This window comes from Chionomys nivalis, chromosome 7, assembly GCF_950005125.1.
Source record: "Chionomys nivalis chromosome 7, mChiNiv1.1, whole genome shotgun sequence".
Classification (NCBI taxonomy): domain Eukaryota; kingdom Metazoa; phylum Chordata; class Mammalia; order Rodentia; family Cricetidae; genus Chionomys; species Chionomys nivalis.
Genome location: NC_080092.1, coordinates 63,721,255 through 63,738,357, shown reverse-complemented (window position 1 = coordinate 63,738,357; position 17,103 = coordinate 63,721,255). Strand labels below are relative to the sequence as shown.

General features: G+C 48.9%; 1 protein-coding gene across 1 annotated transcript in view; it reads right to left on the bottom strand.

The window, feature by feature from the left end:
* Positions 1 to 3,090: 3,090 nt before the first annotated feature.
* Unc45b (unc-45 myosin chaperone B) overlaps positions 3,091 to 17,103 on the bottom strand; it is a 28,150-nt gene continuing 14,137 nt past the window's right edge. The window contains exons 10-20 of the mRNA XM_057774705.1: positions 16,567 to 16,867; positions 13,690 to 13,784; positions 13,360 to 13,501; positions 12,894 to 13,034; positions 11,651 to 11,778; positions 10,735 to 10,801; positions 9,035 to 9,148; positions 8,593 to 8,708; positions 7,605 to 7,722; positions 4,404 to 4,559; positions 3,091 to 4,072 (exon numbers count right to left, since the gene is read on the bottom strand). Coding sequence (XP_057630688.1) covers positions 3,812 to 4,072; positions 4,404 to 4,559; positions 7,605 to 7,722; positions 8,593 to 8,708; positions 9,035 to 9,148; positions 10,735 to 10,801; positions 11,651 to 11,778; positions 12,894 to 13,034; positions 13,360 to 13,501; positions 13,690 to 13,784; positions 16,567 to 16,867 — 1,639 coding nt within the window. The 3' untranslated portion in view covers positions 3,091 to 3,811. The remainder of the gene's footprint in view (positions 4,073 to 4,403; positions 4,560 to 7,604; positions 7,723 to 8,592; positions 8,709 to 9,034; positions 9,149 to 10,734; positions 10,802 to 11,650; positions 11,779 to 12,893; positions 13,035 to 13,359; positions 13,502 to 13,689; positions 13,785 to 16,566; positions 16,868 to 17,103) is intronic.

The following is a 17,103-nucleotide window of genomic DNA, read 5'->3' as shown; positions in this document are numbered from 1 at the left end:
GCCACATGTGCTATATAAACAGATGTAAAAAACGTGTGCAGCCTCTTGGCTGCTAGATTCAGTTTCTGTTCCCTGCTCGTGCAGAAGACTGTCAATCTGGGAATCTACCCCTAAATAAGAAACCCTTTACTGTACTCCATTCTGAGCTAGTGTGGGACTGCTTTATTGTAATCGTCTACACCACAAAGTTGTCCTCAGGACTCCATATGTGTGCCTTGACACACACACACACACACACACACCCTTATATACATATACAGACCTTTATTGTTAATGTTTATGTTTAGTATGCATGTTTTACTCACATGTATGTGTGTGTCTCAGATTTCCTGGAACTGAAACTAGAGACCGTTGTGGTTTGCCCGGTGGGTGCTGAGAAATGAATCCTGGTCCTCTGGAAGAGCAGGCAGTGTTCTTCACTGCTGAGCCACCTCTGCAGGCCATAAACTGCTTTTGTTTTTATTGAAGTGGGGTACACATGTGTGGGTAACAGCACATCTGGGTTTTTTGGTTTGAGGTTTTTTGGGGTTTTTTTTTTTTTTTTTTTGGTTTTTGGTTTTTGGAGACAGGGTTTCTCTGTGTAACAGTCCTAGCTGTCCTAGAATTAGCTCTGTAGACCAGGCTTGCCTCAAACTCACAGAGATCCACCTCCCTCTGCATCCCAAGTGCTGGGATTAAAGGCGTGCACCACCGCCACCCAGCGTGACTGTGCATTTGTATTGCACATACACGTGGAAGTCAAAGAAGCACCTCCAGTATTTCTCCTCTAGAGTCATCACCCCGGTTTCGTTTGTATGTTTTTAGATTTTTAAAACATGTATGTTCTGAGGCTGGAGAGACAGTTCGACAGTTAAGAATATTTGTTGCTCTTCCAGAGGGCTCAGATTCGATTCCCAGCATCCACAAAGTGGCTCACAACCATCTATACCTCCAGTTCCATGGGATCCAACACCTTCTTCTGTACTCTGTGGTACCAGGGAAACACATGGTACACAGACATACATGCAAAGCATCCGGGCAAATAAAATTTAACAAAGGATTTTTAAAAACATGTGTGCATCTGTGTGCTCCTACATAAGTTTATATGCACTACATGAGTGCTGATACCCAAGGAGGCCAGAGGGTTTCACACCCCCCAAGAATCAAAATTACAGTTTCCACCATGTGGGTGTCCTGAGATCCAAATCCAGATCTTCTGCAAGAACAGTAAGTGCTCTTAATTGCTGAACCATCTCTCCAGTTCCTGGCTTGTTTTTTTCCCCCTACAGGCTCTCTCACTGAGACGAAGGACTCATCAGTCAGGCTTAGTTGGCTGTACAGCAAGTCCTGGAGATCCATTTGTCTCTGCCCCCAAACAGTGCTGTCACAAGCATTTACCACCACACCCAGGTTTCTAAGTAGACCCTAGTGATCACATTCAAGTCCTCGACTTTACCAACTGAGTTATCTCTCCAGCGCCCACCTTCCACACAGCACTTCTTAACAGACTCACACAAAGATATCTCATCCAATGAGAGGCAGCAAAAACCAGAGTCAGGGCTCCCTTTCCTCCGGAAGTCTGTTGGCTTTCCCTGTCTCTTCTTGGACTGCTGGCAGGAAGTTCACACTAAGGAATGCGTTCGCTCTCAAAAGATGAGATTTGTCCAACCAGCTCCGGGTAGGCAATAATCTCGTGAGACTGAAAACCGGTTAGGCTGTGAGTCTACATCTGATGATGTTTCGTGTGAGGAGCTTACGGTACCCACTCACCCTCTGAATGTGGGGAAAAGAGCAAAATGAGAGTCTGGGCAAAGGTCAAGCATGCCATTTAGTGCTAATTAGCGTAGATTTACAAAAGGGTTGCACCCCAGTGTTGACTTTCAGCTTTATCCTGTCAGAATAACAGATCTAATAAACACTATTGGAAAATAAGCCTGTGTCAGGAGTCAATGTGAGGTTCGTTGCTACAGAAAAGATCTGAGAAACTCATTCATGTTTGCACTTATTCTCTGAGAGCAGAAGGAAACACTGCCTTAAGATTTTGCCCACTCCTGACAGTACAACATTCCAATAACCAATCATCAATCAAACAATATCTCTGTCTCTTTCGCTCTGCCCCATGCTCCTCTCTCTCTTCCAGCTGATAACACATGGATATTGAACAATTATATTTATTGCACCAAAATAATTTAATTATTGAAGACCAAAAATCTACATGTCACTTTCTAACCAATGTTGATGTCAGAAGTGTTGTTTGCTTTAGGCAGGGTCTTGCTATATAGCTCAGCATGGCCTCAAACTCATGATCCTCCTGCCTCTGCTCCCAGTGTGCTGGTAGGTGAGATGCGGCACGACATCCGGCTTCAGAACTGTTGACCCTGAGACATCCTAGAGTGATGATATGTGACAACAGCTTTCTGTGTTTCTGTTTTCATTTTATACTTCTGGGTGCTTTGACTATGTGTAAGTCTGGACATCACATCTCTGCAGTGTTCAAGACGACATGAGTTCCGCTGGGGCTGGAGTTGCAGACAGCTGTGAAACACCATGTGGTTGCTGGGAATTGAACCTGGGTCCTCCAGAAGAGTAGCCAGTGCTCTTAGAAAGCTCTCCAGCCCTAGTGTAACATTCTTAATCATTCCAGGAAGTTCACATTAACGGATCTCCACAGTGCACTGCTCTTGTGGTCCTAAGCATAATACACAGAATATACGTTCTTTTTTTATTTGCCCAAAGTACACTCTTGTGTGGTGAGACACATTCCTACTAACCCTAATCAGTCTGTGTCAGCTGGGTCGAGGTGAGGCTCCTCCTCATTCCCAAATTTTACATATAGGACACAGGTGTGGCAATGAACATCTACCTTCTGGATACAATCGGTTTACACATGAAGCAGGACCCAAGCTAGGTACACTAGTCATCTGAGGGATCTACGAGGCTCCGGTCCTTTCTCTTCTTCTGTAATGAATCATAGCAACTATGTACAACAGAGCTGCTAGGCTCTACTTTTTCTAGCACATGCAGAGAGCTCATCACAAAATGAGGTCACCTCAGAGGAATGCAGAGACCAGATGTGGAACTAAGAGGAAGAAAACACACACACACAGAGAATGATGCTGGTAATGGCGTTGAACCACTGGGTCTAGCAACGTCAGACCTTTCCCTGCATGACAAGCACACACTCATTAATATTTATCTATGTTCTGCTCAGAGGATGTTGAGTTGATCTGTTGACAGTCATCCATCTTTTATGGAAGACTTTCCCAAACAAACCACATACCACTGTGAGCATGAACTGTTTCCAGTGAGACTGGGTGATGGGAAGTGAGTATGGGGCTTGAACAGGATACTTGCTGCTGAGACACATGGTTTCAACGCATGGGAGAGAGGTCATGGAAATCAGCAGAGATCAGCATCCGAACTGAACGGCAGCATTGATCTTTATGGCCACACACCTGTTAGTTCCTACCTTGCCACTACACAATTATTCAAAATATATATATTAAAAAACCCAACCTACAGTCTATTATTCTGATCCTCAGAAAAGAGACAGAAGGAATTGTCCTTCCCCTTTCCTGATCACAGAAGTTGTCCTAAAAATTTCTGGGACCTGACAAGTTTAGGGAGGCAGGAAGTAAGGCAGCCAGAGGAACACTCAAACTTTCCCAGGACCAAGGGGAAGACTGACGACTCAAGAGACAACTAAGTCTTTCTTTTGTGACAAGACTTCATTGCCACTGCTGTGATCCTTAGCTGAACTGACACTCTGGGAGGGCCTAGGTCAAGGCTCCTTACAGCTCAGGACCAACCCCAGCACCCTGTGGACCCCTCTCTATGACACTGGCTTGATGAAGCCGTAATCCATGCACTTAATGAGACATTCCCGGGCTGTCTGAACCACAGTCGCCCTCTTCTCATCCGGCTCCTGCTTTCCCACCACAGTCAGGATCTCCAGCAGCTCGCTCTCCACCAGCTTCCTGGCCAGCTCAGCATCCGCTGACAACAGGTTGTAGGCGATGACCAGGCCCCGGTGCTGCACTGACAACTGGTCGTGCAGGCAAAGCCGCTGCAGGATCTCCAGCCACTGGGTTGTCTGCAGAGTGGACATGGGTAAGGAGGATTTAAGAAATCAGTGAGGAGGCAGACAACAAGAGAAACAGAAAGTATCAGTCATACCCACAGCTAAATAACTTGACTATGACCACATATCTGTAAATAGTAATAAACTAAAATGGGCGTGTGTGTGCGTGCATGTGCGCGCGCGCGCGTGCACACACACACACACACACATATATAACCAGCTCCCGACTAGGAAAGTTTGCCCTGCAGCCCAGCCTCCCTAGATGAACCGGAACAGTATGGCCTGAGGGTTGGGAGATTCCGTACACCTCACCCACTCCCTCCTGTCCCCTGCCTGCTCTTACCACCTGCGTCATCTTGAGGCACAGCTTCTTATGTGCTGCGGTCAGCATGGCCAGGGCCCCAGCTGCCGCGTTCTGCAGTTTGTCGTCCTCCTCCCCGCACAGCAGCACCACCAGCTTCAGTCGGTCATTCCCGTCGGCCAGGAACCTCTCCTGAACCTGTTCCGGGCAGGTGTGTGATCAGAGAGAGACGTCCCACGCCTGCACCTCCCAAGGACAGGACGGGAAGAGGCAGCTGACATTCCCTGGCCCCGGCTCTCTGGTAGATTTTCTCTGAGCCTTTGCTGTGCAAAGCTCTTCCACGATCGCCTGAGTGAAGGGGCTACGAATCGCCACTGCCAAAGGCTAAGGAGGAAAAGGACGTTTCCCACCTCTCCTAGATCGGCCCCGTCTCTTTGCATCTCTACTCTAGGAAAAGCTGCAGCTTCTCTTTGGGAAACACAGACTACCTCCGCAGTCCTGGGCCATTGTGGTCCGCTGTGCAATGAATTTGCTGTCCCTGAAAGCATGGGGAGTTGTTCAGGAGCAGGGGCAATCAGGGAGATTTCCTTGTTATTGGGGAGTGGTTGTCCTGTCTCCACCAGATGAAACTGAAGCGTCCCAAACACCTGAAAGCAGAAACAGCTGCCTGATGCCCACCCAGCCCTCTGACCTGTCACAAAGAGTTATTAAGGCTCAGGTCCATAGCATCTTCTGCCACACTTTAAAGGACAGCAAAATCTAATTGGTCATGGTTAAGGACATTTGTTTGGAGAAAATATCCAAAATATAGGTCTCTGGAAGAAGACAAATGTCACAAATACTCCGGTAAGAAACCTCCTTCTGTATCTCCTGGAATCTGGAGCAGGGGCCATCAGAGGGGAGGTATGAAGGAAGAGGTCAGCATGGCCGTCTCTTGTGGGGCCCAGATGGAAGTCACTGGAAGCAGCTGTCCCAGCAAGGACTGCAGCTCTCTCCTCTCCTACACCTTGATGTGGCCATGACCTAGTTTTCACTGTTGGAATGGAAGCAGAGTTGAGCTGTCACTGGCTGGCCACCTTGGGTAAGTGGCATAGTTCTCTCTCCTTCTATGATCGTTCCTACTCACCAAATAGAGATCATCACTCCAGGGTGGCAGGAGGGAGGCACTTTCTGGTGCCCCAAAAGGCTTGGATTCCTAGTCACTGTGTAGACAAGCCCCAACTCAATGGCACTATAACATGGCCAGGAATGAACTTCTGTCCCTTAAAACCGCTATGTAGTTTGATTCTGTTGTTGCAGCAGCAGGTGCTCCCCCAGGGAAGATTCCCCCCTTTCACAGTGCCCTTTTTGTAGGCCACCCCATCTCTGACTCCTTGGACACACCCTTTTCCTTCCATACAATTGCCAGGTCCCAGCTAAGTCTTAGGCCAGTCCCCTAAAGGACTCAGTCCTTGCTGACTGACTCTAGCAAGCTTTCATAAACTGGATTTTCCTCCATGTAGTGGTCAGGATAAAAATGATCCCACAGGCTCCTATGTTTGAATACTTGGCCCCAGTTGCTGGAACTGTTTGGGAAGGATTAGGAGGTGTGGCTTTGTGGAAGAGGTGTGTCACTGGGAGTAGGCTTTGAGGTTTCAGAAGAGTCCTATGATTCCCACTGCTCTGTCTTTGCATCATGGTTGTGGATCAACATGTGAGTTCCCAGTTGTTCCCTTGGTCTGTCATCCTGGACTCTAACCCTCCAAAACTGTACGCCAAATCAAATGTTTCCTTTTATAAGTTGCCTTGGTTCTGGTGTTTTATCGCAGCAATAGAAAAATAAATAAGACACTCTGGAGGGTCTAAGACTTGAATTAGGTACAGAGGTGAAAAATCTCCAGCCTCACATGTCCTTGCACGAGGGCTCACATTCCAGAAGTGTCTCAGATCTGGACCTGTCATGTCTGTAAGAATAGTGAGGTTTGGTCGCCATGCGAAGAAGTTATTCACTAGGGCTTCATAATTTGTCCTGTTTCTTGACTGTGAAGCCTTGTGATATTTTCCTACTTCTTTTTCTTTTCCTTTTTTTGTGTTTTGTTTTGTTGGGCTTTGAGAGGGGTTGGTTTTCTGTCATTGCTGTTGTTCTAACACAAGGTTTCTCTGTGTAACAGCCCTGGCTGGGGAACTCACTCTGTAGACCAGGGCTGGCCTTGAACTCACAGAGATCCGCCTGCCTCTGCCTCCAGAGTGCTGGTATTAAAGGCATGCGCCACCATCACCCAATTTGTTTTCTTTTTATACCCTATGATTACCCGGTGGTAAGCACAGCTGCCGAGGGCCTGTGGATACTCACAGTGAGTGTAGCGCGCCACGGCGCTCTGCGCACCACGGCGCTGTCAGCTGTCAGCTGTCAGCTGTCATGTTCCGATGTAGCGCGCCACGGCGCTCTGTGCGCCAGGCGCTTTGCGCACCTCGGAGCTGTCAGCTGTCATGTTCACAGGGTCTGGCACTAAGCCCGTTACCGCCATTTGCTAGTGTCCCTAGTAGTAAACAACTTCTGCGCACGCTCGCTACCGGCCCAAGAGTGGTTTGAATCCACCTATCAATTGCTCACACGTCTTGCTCACGCAATTGCATCAGTGTGGGCCGAGCCAATCAAGCAATGACACATCATAGGCGGACCAGGCACTGTATATATTCCCCGCGCGGTCGGGCTCGGGGTCTTTTCGCCTCCATCTTAACTTCAGTCTTCTGCGCTCCAATAAAGTACGTTCCAAGAAGAATCCTGTTGTGGTCGTCTTCTCTGCTGGCAGAGTTGCGCGCCGCAAGTGAGGTGTTGGAAAGTGATTCAGAACTGCTCTGTCACATCTCTTTACTGTCCCGTGAATCTTTAATGACTGCAAGAAGCACTCTAGCCTCTCTCAACCTCCAAGAGCCCTGATCTTGCCTTACTATGACATTATTCAGGCTTAATTAACTTACAAAAATAGCACTTTCCACCTCACTTAGACCAAGACTCAGCTTCATTACACCATGAATATGTTTCCTTAGGACTCCTAAAGAGAAACAGGGCCCTAATCTAGGTGTGATCTGGGGACTCCTAGATTCTCTGATCAAAACGCTGCTTTAGTACCATCTCATGGCCCCAGCCTCATCCCAAGGTCAATACTCATATCTTGGTACCTCATCCCCTGGAGCCCCAGTCTCATCCCAAGCCTGATGCTCACACCTTGGACACTCTATCCCCTGGAGCCCCAGCCTTACCTCCTTGTTAATCACCATGTTACACATGCATTCAGTGGCTGCCTGCCGTAGCTGGTCATGGTTTTCAAACATGTAGTTCTCAATGTCGGGCAAGGCCTTCTCCTTGAAGATCTTCTGCCTGGAGTGAGGGGGAAGGGTGAGGGGCAGAGGGCCTTGAGTACCCCTTCCCACAACTGTGAGCGCATGAGGTTGGTTCTTCCTCCATCTTCATGAGGTCCCTCCCACATCCTCAGCCTGTACTGTGTACAGGATGCTGACCCCACCTCCAGAAGACATAATGGAATAAATTAAATGACATGATAATGTCTCCCAGCGACAGCAACTGGCTCTGGGAAGAACGTGTCACCCCACTGGAGATATTATTAATAATTGGGAAAGAAAATACTCTTCATTTTCCTGCTGTATATGAGGTCAAGTGTCACACTTGGGAAGAGAAAAGTCCATCTGAAAGTTAAAACAACAGAGGGGAGGGGAAAGGAGGGGACTGGATGGCCAGTAACCAGACAACTCTTTTGTTTTGTTTTGTCTGTTGGGTTTTGTTGTTGCTGTTTCGAGACAGGGTTTCTCTGTAGCTTTGTTGGCAACATTTTCAGTCCCTGCATCAAACCACACCTAACTGATTTATCCCAAACTTAATTTGCATGAGTCAGTATATTCCCATAATTCAAGAGTAGGCTAAGTTGTCTGCCACCTAAAACACAGCACAATACAGTCCACCACCCCTCTGCTTCCAAGAAGGGTTACCTATTAACTCTTCCATCAGGCGGACTGGTCCTTTCTACCTTAGGGAAGGCTGCCTCTGGGACCTCGGCTTCACACAATCCCTGCGGGTTTGTATAGGGTGCCTGCTCGCAGCCCCTCCTATCCCTGCTTCATCTCTGCCACCATCATCCAGCAGAGGAGTCTGTACACGATAGGTACAAAATTGCAACCAAACGCTCCGTGATCACCTCCATGGACCTCTGCCCTCTCCACCTGCCCCACTTACCTAAGCTTGTCACTGCGCCCAGACAGGTTGGTAAGTCCCAGGAGAGCCTCATAGTTCTGAAGGCCATCCCTCTGTGTGTCCAGGAGACTCACGAGGGGCCGCACCACCTCATACACCTGTGGGGATGAGATAGTCACATCTCTCAGTCTCCTGCATCTGAAGCTTTACAGTTCTGAATCCCTTCCCTTTCCACACGCTGTCAGGTTGTATCTGCATGGCCATCCTGAGAGGCTACATTGTTCCCTTTCACTGTTCAAATGGGAAAGCGAAGTTCAGGAGGACAAACATATTCATCAGAGGTAGAGCCAGGCCTGGGGTCCAGGTGTCCCTGACTCATTATCCTCCCTGTGACAGCATCATGACCCTTTCTCAGCAGAGGAGGTGCAGGGACAGGGCCCCACGAGCAATGGAGCACCCTCTCTCTTGCTTCTCAGATACCCACCCGCTCCCCAGGGAAGGCGATGTCTGGATTGGAGACAGCAGCAATCTTGGCTAACCCGTGGGCTGCCTTCACCTTGCCAACATCTGTGCCCTCCAAAGCCAGGGGGATCAGGGCCTGCAAGAGAGAGCACAGTCACTAGCCAACCACAGACAACCGGAAGCCTCTCTTTCCCTCCTCTGGCTCCGGCTGCCCTCTGTCTGTCTCTCGTTGGAGATTCCCAGCCTAAGGAGCTCTAGAGCACTGTTCCTCTGTAGACAAAGTCCCCAAGGCTCATGTGTGGAAGGCTTGGTCTCCAGCTGTCGGTGTGATGAGGAAGTGACTGGACCCTGAGAGGTCTGAGATAACCCTCAGATCAATCCGTTGATGAGCTCACAGCTGAAGGGACTATTGGGAGGAAGGCCCTGCTTGGAGGAAGAACATCACAGAATGTGACTTTAAGGGTGTATCTTGTTTTTCCTCTCCCCTTTTCCTTTCTTTCCTTCCACTCTCACTCCTGACTCATAAATTGAGCAACTTTGCTTGGCTTCACACTCCGCCACCATGGGGTCCTGCCTCATTTCTGATCCCCAGTGGCACCGTGGACCAGAACCTCCGAGAACATAAACGCAAAGGAATCTCTCTTCCTCATGGATTCTCATGCCAGATGTTCGTCACAGAGACTAAAGTCTGACTAACTCAAGCACCATATAAATCTATGAAATACCTGTCAAGGATTCACAACCCTTGGTCCCAGTGACTCTAAAGGTCCCTGCCTTCATTTCTCCCTACATTTCAGAAAAAATAATCAATTGACTCTTTCCAGGTGTGGTGGCATGGGCCTAAAATCTCAGCATTCAGGAGGACGAAGCGGGAAGGACTACAACAGCTTCCAGTCCAACCTGGACTACATACAGGGCAAGAACTTGGCTAATCGGGGCTACATGGTAAGATTCTGTCTCAAATCATAATAATAATAACAGTAATAATAATAAATAATAACTGGCATTTTTTTTTACATTTTGCCCAAGCTAAATCTAATCCTAATGGCCGCTGTTTATTGAGCATCTATGAACTGAATGTATCTAACCTACTTCCCATGACTCTCTGAGAAGTGAGACAGTGACTCCTCCTCTCCATTTCGCTGAGGAAGAAATTATAGCTCAGAGAAAGTAACATGCCCAGGTTCGCACAGCTAAAAAGGAGGAGAGCAGCTGGGAGGTGGTGGTACACGGTTTTAATCCCAGCACTTGGGAGGCAGAAGCAGGCAGATCTCTGTGAGTTCAAGTCCAGTCTGGTCCACAGAATGAGTTCCAAGACAGCTAGGACTGTTACACGAAAAATCCTGTCTTGAAAAACAAAGCATAAAAGAAGAAGAACAAAGCTCCACTGCAAGGCTTCTGTGGGAAGCCCACGATCTGCTTCCACCAGCCAGAATAGCAGGGAGAGGGCATAGGATTCCAAAGCAGATCCCACGGCATCATCAAATCAAGAAGGAACTAGCTTCGGCCTGTGAATTAGAGGTGCAGATAACTGAGTGAGGGTATTTCAGGAAGGTAGGGGGCATTGAAGCACATGACTTTAGAGTGAGAGGGGGGGACCCACATATATGAATGTGTATGTAGGATACACAGGAATGCACACATTGTGTGTGTGTGTGTGTGTGCGCGCACGCGCGCGCTCCTTCCCAGTAGATCACCTTCTACCTAGGACAGCCTAATTACCTTGCCACCACCTTGAGCTACAATGGTGCCCCGATCCTTCGGGTTGTCACAGAGTGCCAGGAACACCCTGCAGAAGCAATGATAAGGGAGAATGAATATTCACTGTTCCTGTAGAGCGTTCCCAGGAATCACGCACAGCCAGTCAGAGCCAGGAACCCTCAGAGCAACAGGGGAAGAGTGGAAAGGCAGACCGTGCGCCCTTGACTGGAAAGAGCCACCTTTAAGGACACTGCCATGCACGTAAGTGGTGGGGGAGGAAATAAACTAAGCAAGGCTTCCGAGAGCCGTCCCACTCCTATTTCTGGAGACAGCCGACAGCTCCCTGCTACCCCAATCCAGGAGGAACTCTCCTGTTTACCCACATCATCTGGTCCTGGTCCCGTGTAATGCCACCACCACTCATAACACCCCAGACATACCACAGGAGAAACCAAACTCTACTCTCTACCCCTCCATCCTCGCTGCCTTTTGTACATGCCGTTTGCTCTTTCCTGGAGCCCTGCCCTTCCCTGCACTTGGCTGGCTGCTTTTCTCCTTCAGGACTCTGTTGAATTATCACCTCTATCAGGAGCCCTTCCTGAATGTCCACCCACCAACCTTCTAGCTGGGTGGCTGGGACCTATTGTCTGGACTCCAGCCAGACCTCCGTGCTTCCTTGTCATGGCATTTGCCCATTGTGCTGTAGCTGAGACCTGCCTGCTTCCTCTCTAGTCTACCCTTCATCTCTGAGGAAAAGGTAAGCAAAAGGAACAGGGGTCACCTCCTGACCCAGCTGCGGTGACCTGCCTTATCGCGTCTCTTCTCCATGTTCTCCAAGCCCTCGCTTAGTCTCTGCTATTCTAATCTTCCGTCCCGCCTCCCGCCTCCCGCCTCCCGCCTCCCGCCTCCCAGTCTCCCCAGCCCATCCTGGTTGCACCTGGCCAGCAGCTCCTTGGTCTGATCTGTAAGGATAGCACTGTCCGCCTTCACCATACAGGCCAGCGCAGATATGACACCTGCCTTCAGGAGCCGTTTTACCCGCATGTCTACGAAATCCTTCTTATCCTGGAGGGGACACAAGGGTGGGTGTGGGGAAGGGACCACTTGTTAGTCAGCCCCAGGTTGAGTCATTATGACACATCATCATCAAGGTGAGGAGTAGACAGGAGGGGGACATGGTGTATAATCTCTGGAAATGTGCTTAAACCTCCCACACAGCCATGGGGCATGTATGTGTGCTAGATCCCTGTCTGGATGAAACACAACCCAGAGTAAGAGCAGTGGGGGACTGGGATGCAGCTCAGTGGTAGAGCACCTGCCTAGGTGGAGGACTAGGGATGCAGCTCAGCCGTGGAGCACCTGCCTAGGTGGAGGACTAGGGATGCAGCTCAGCCGTGGAGCACCTGCCTAGGTGGAGGACTGGGATGCAGCTCAGCCATGGAGTACCTGCCTAGCACATAAGAGGCACTGAATCCAAACCCTTGCATCACAAAGAAATAAAGTAGTTGAAAGAATGAGATGACAACGTGAGTATATTCCCAATGTCTGACACAAAGGCAACACTCACATTCTGATTGCAACTATACAGGGGAGAAAGAAAGAAAACCTTCCTCTGAGTAACACAAGAAACTGCCAGCAGTGGTCCTGTGGAAATGATGGCACTTTACAGCCAAGTTCTCTACTGCACACCATTCCATTTTGTAACACAGACGTGACTTCTAAAATCCAAATGATCTCACTAGCTGGTAGTACTTTTCCACACTAATTCATATGCAAATGGTATACAAACATATCCTTGTGTAGAGGTGATCACCATACAATCTTTTGTGGTAGGGGTTCTGACATCTGCACTTTTAGAAACCTGAGTTCCTACTCAGCACTCATCCCTAAGTTCAGATATCCCAGAAAAATCATATTTTTATGACTTAGAAGCATGAAACAAAACACAAGTATTCATAAAGTCATCAGCAAATATTGCAAAATATTCATCTGTTTCTATTTAATCAAATTACAAAATAGTAAGCCATCCCCCCAGTCAGAAAATTAGAAGACAGGAATCATAAGTGCCACCTAGTGGGGAAAAGCTGCTATTGTTGTCTAACGGCACAAAGCATTCCCCAGGGCTCGTCAGCACAATTCTCTCACCACCACCACCCACCACCCAGCTGCCCTGGACCCACCTTGGGGTGCTCCTCCGGCACATGTTGCTTGGAGAACTTGGCAAGCTGCACCAGCTCAGGGACGACCTCCTTGACATCGTAGCTGTTGGTGCAGTTTACCAGGGTGTTGGCCACTGAGTACAGGATGGTCTTGTCGCTGGTCTGGAGGCCCCCAGGACAGGAAGAAACACAAAGGAGCCACTTTAGTGGTAGATGAGTGGAAACCTCTGGGCTGTTCCTAGTGGTCCCCCTCCCACACTTCCAGAAGAGCCCAGGCACTGCCTGGGTTCCCTCATGATCTCATTGCCAGAGGGTCACAGGCAGACATGAGTCCACCCACAACCAGGTAAGATGAGGGCCATCCAATGAAAGAGCCAATCCAGCTTCACCAGGGAGGGTGGAGCCAGGATGAGCCCACAGCCAGCTGAGCCCCGAGGGCCAGGACCAGGCACCCTTTCCTGAGGTCAGAGATCAGGACCACTCTTGCCTTGGCCAACTCGAACATGGCCTGTAGAGCAGGGATGTCCTGGACAAAGTCGTCTTTCACATCAGCATCCAGTGTGAGGTAGGCCAGGCCCTCCACTGCCCAGCGTCGCGTCCGGGTGTCTATGGCAGTGTTGCATAGCCACCTAGAAGTGGAGGAGAGGAGAAACCGCTGCAGAAGGAGCCAAGGCTCTGTCTGGCCAAGAGTGACCCAGGTTCCGAACAGCAGGTGGCCAGTGAGGGGGGTCTTTTCTCACCCAACGTCACTGAAACACACTCCAGAACACACACACCCCCCCCGAGGCCCATGAGGAAGCAGAGTCCAGTCTCTTACTTTCGACATTGCTTAGCCAGCTTCTCTGTTGACCCTTCAGCAAACTGTCTGAGCCCATAATCTGAGCCCCCAGCCGAGCCAAGTTTACAGAGGCCCTACGGAGAGGGATATGGAAGGGTTAGCAACACTGAAGGCTAAGTCAGGTCCTATAGCCCTGTGGTCAACACTGTCCCTTTCTCTCTGCTTAATATACCTCTGTGCCCTTCTATCTCTTCTGAGATGCCCCATCCAATGCCCTATGTTAGGGAGGATGCTCACCACTTTGATCTCATAGATGTTTTGAAAACTCTGGACAAGAGAATACTAAATATCTATAGTCACCGTGAGAAACCTCGAGATGGTGTGAGATGGCAAAGTCACACCATATGGGCAACAAATTCAGACATACAAAATCTAGCCCGGAAGAAAAACAGACCCTTGCCAGGAAAAGAACAATGCCTTCTGGAACAGAAGGGCCATCACGCCCACGGCAAAAAAGTTTCTAAAAAATTGGTATGAGGGCCAGTCATGGTGGCATACACCTTTAATCACAGCACACAGGGGTCAGAAGCAGGAGGATCTCTGTGAGTTAGGGTTCAGCTTGGTCTACATATCGAGCCCCAAACCCGTTCAAGGTTACATACACGGTGAGATCCTGTCTCAAAGGCAAACAAACAAACAAAAATTGACTGACATGAGGGGCTAGGGGATGACTCATTGAGGGAAGCAAGCGTGAGGACCTGGGTTCAGATCCCCAGGACGCATGTAAAGCTGGACATAGTCCAGGCCTATATGCTATGTGTTCCTTCAGGGAGGTGGGGGTCAGAAACGGGAGAATCTCAAGAAGTGCGTGGGCCAGTCAACCTGATTGTGCAATGGCAAACAACTACGGATCCTGTCTCAAACAAGGTAAAAAAAATCAAAGATCAACACCCATGGTGTCCACTGGTCTCCACGTGTGTGCCATGGCACATTTACACACACACACACACACAAGGGGAGAAACAGAGAGAGAGAGAGAGAGAGAGAGAGAGAGAGAGAGAGAGAGAGAGAGGGAGAGGGAGAGGGAGAGGGAGAGGGAGAGGGAGAGGGAGAGGGAGAGAGAGAGAGAGAGAGAGAGAGAGAGAGAGAGAGAGAAAGAGATTTTTAAAAAGTATATGAGCCAGGCCAGGCGTAGTGGTACAGGCCTGTAATCCCAGCTCAGAGTGAGCAGGAGAATCATGAGTTGAAGACCAGACTACTGGCCTGCACAGTATATTTGAGATCAGCCTGAGATCCATAGCAAGACTCAATCAATCAAAAGAATAGAAAGTCTAGAGCTAGAGCCTGTAACTCCAGCACTCAAGAGGGTGACACATTTGAGGTCAGTTTGGGACACATTACCACGATAAGCTAGAACCTATCTTAAAAAAAAAAAAAATAGGGGCTGGAAAGATGGCTCAGCGGTTAAGAGCATTGCCTGCTCTTCCAAAGGTCCTGAGTTCAATTCCCAGCAACCACATGGTGGCTCACAACCATCTGTAATGAGGTCTGGTGTCCTCTTCTGGCCTTCAGGCATACATGCAGAAAGAATATTGTATACATAATAAATAAATAAATAAATATTAAAAAAAAATAGAAGTTTCCTATCCCTCTCTCGGGAAGAGGCAGAAGCTGCCTCTCCCACTTCTCCCCTTCCCCGCCTTCTTTCCGGTTTCTCTCTCTCTCTCTCTCTCTCTCTCTCTCTCTCTCTCTCTCTCTCTCTCTCTCTCTCTCTTTCCCTCCCTCCTCTTCTCCCCTTTTCCCTTCCACTCCATAACCGACCTAATAAAAAAAAGAAAAAAGAAAAAAGAATTTAAAAAAAAAAGTAAAAAAAAAATAGAACAAAGGGGGCTGGAGAGATGGCTCAGCAGTTAAGAGCACTTGACTGCTCTTCCAGAGGTCCTGAGTTTAAGTCCCAGCAACCACATGGTGGCTCACAACCATCTGTAGTGGTATCAGACTCTTTCTTCTGGTATGCATGAAGTCAGAAGACTCAGACACATAAAATGCATGAATAAATAAATCTTTTTAAAAAGAAAAACAGAACAACAACAACAACAACAATGTGAATTAAGATCCAGGTGAATGAATCAAATCTTCTCCGTAATTTTTTGTGAGGTGAAGAAAGGAGAATGAGAACAATTCTGAAAGGTGGAAGCAGTAAAAATGAAAAGCCTAATTCTGCTGCACGCAGCTGCTCAAACAAATGCATTTGTTGGCGTCTGCTCTGAAAGTACTTCCTGGACGGTGTCCGTGTTTGTCTCCACAGCACAGAGGGCACTTTCCTGACTCTCTCTTCCCACGACCCTGGCTTTCACTCTGTCTGCAGGGGCACACAGATGGGCCTGAGGGGTCCCTAGTACGTGACCCCTTGTCCTGGCTGGTTTTATGCCAACTTCACACAAGCTAGAGTCTTCAGAGAGGAAGGAGCCTCAATTGAGGAAAGATCTCTACAAAATCCAGTTGTATGGTATTATTTTCTTAATTGGTTTCTTAATTAGTTGTAAGGTATTTTCTTAATTAGATCAATGGGGAAGGACCCAGCCCATTGTGGGTGGTGCCATCCCTGGGCTGATGGTCCTGAGGTTAAGAAAGCAGGCTGAGCAAACCAGGGGAAGCAAGCCAATAAGCAGCACCCCTCCATGACCTTTGCCTTGGCTCCTGCCTCCCGGCTCCTGAGCTCCTATCCTGACTTCCTTCGATGATGAGCCGTAACATGGAAGTGTAAGCTGAATAAACCCTTTCCTCCCCAGCTTGCTTTTCGGCCACAGTGTTTCATCACAGCAGTAGTAACCCTAACTAAGGCACCCCCTCAAGGCTAGGGGCCATGTCTCCTTCATCCTGGTGTCCCTGGCACTCAGCACCCGGGCCACTCACCACCAGCGTGCGGATCTTGATCTTCTCATTCTTGGTGGTCTTGTAGATCTGCTTGAGAAGCGACACGCCATTGGTGATGATGAAGGTGGCCCGGCTGAGTTTAGTGGAGGCGTGGATGAGCGCCTCCACAGCCACCAGCTGGTCTGCCTCGCGCTCCGAGCCACACAGGGCCACCATCATCTCCATCACGCCTTTCATGCCCAGCAGCTGGTTGCCCAGGTCAAAGGGCCCCTGCAAGATCCCCGACACTGTCTGGATGGCATTCACATTCTTGTCCATGTCCTGGGGATCAAACTTGCCCCTAAGACAGAGGACAAGGGTGGTCAAAGGGACAAAAAGAGTACAACACATGGGGGGAGATTTGAATTCGCCCTACACCTGAGCTGTGTGACAGTGGGCGATTCATGGAACCTTTCTGAATCTCAGCTTTTTGGTCTATAGATAAAGAGTATAGTACTGTTATTTCTTTTTTGTTTGTTTGTTTTGTTTTTTCGAGACAGGGTTTCTCTGTAGCTTTGGTGCCTGTCCCGGAACTAG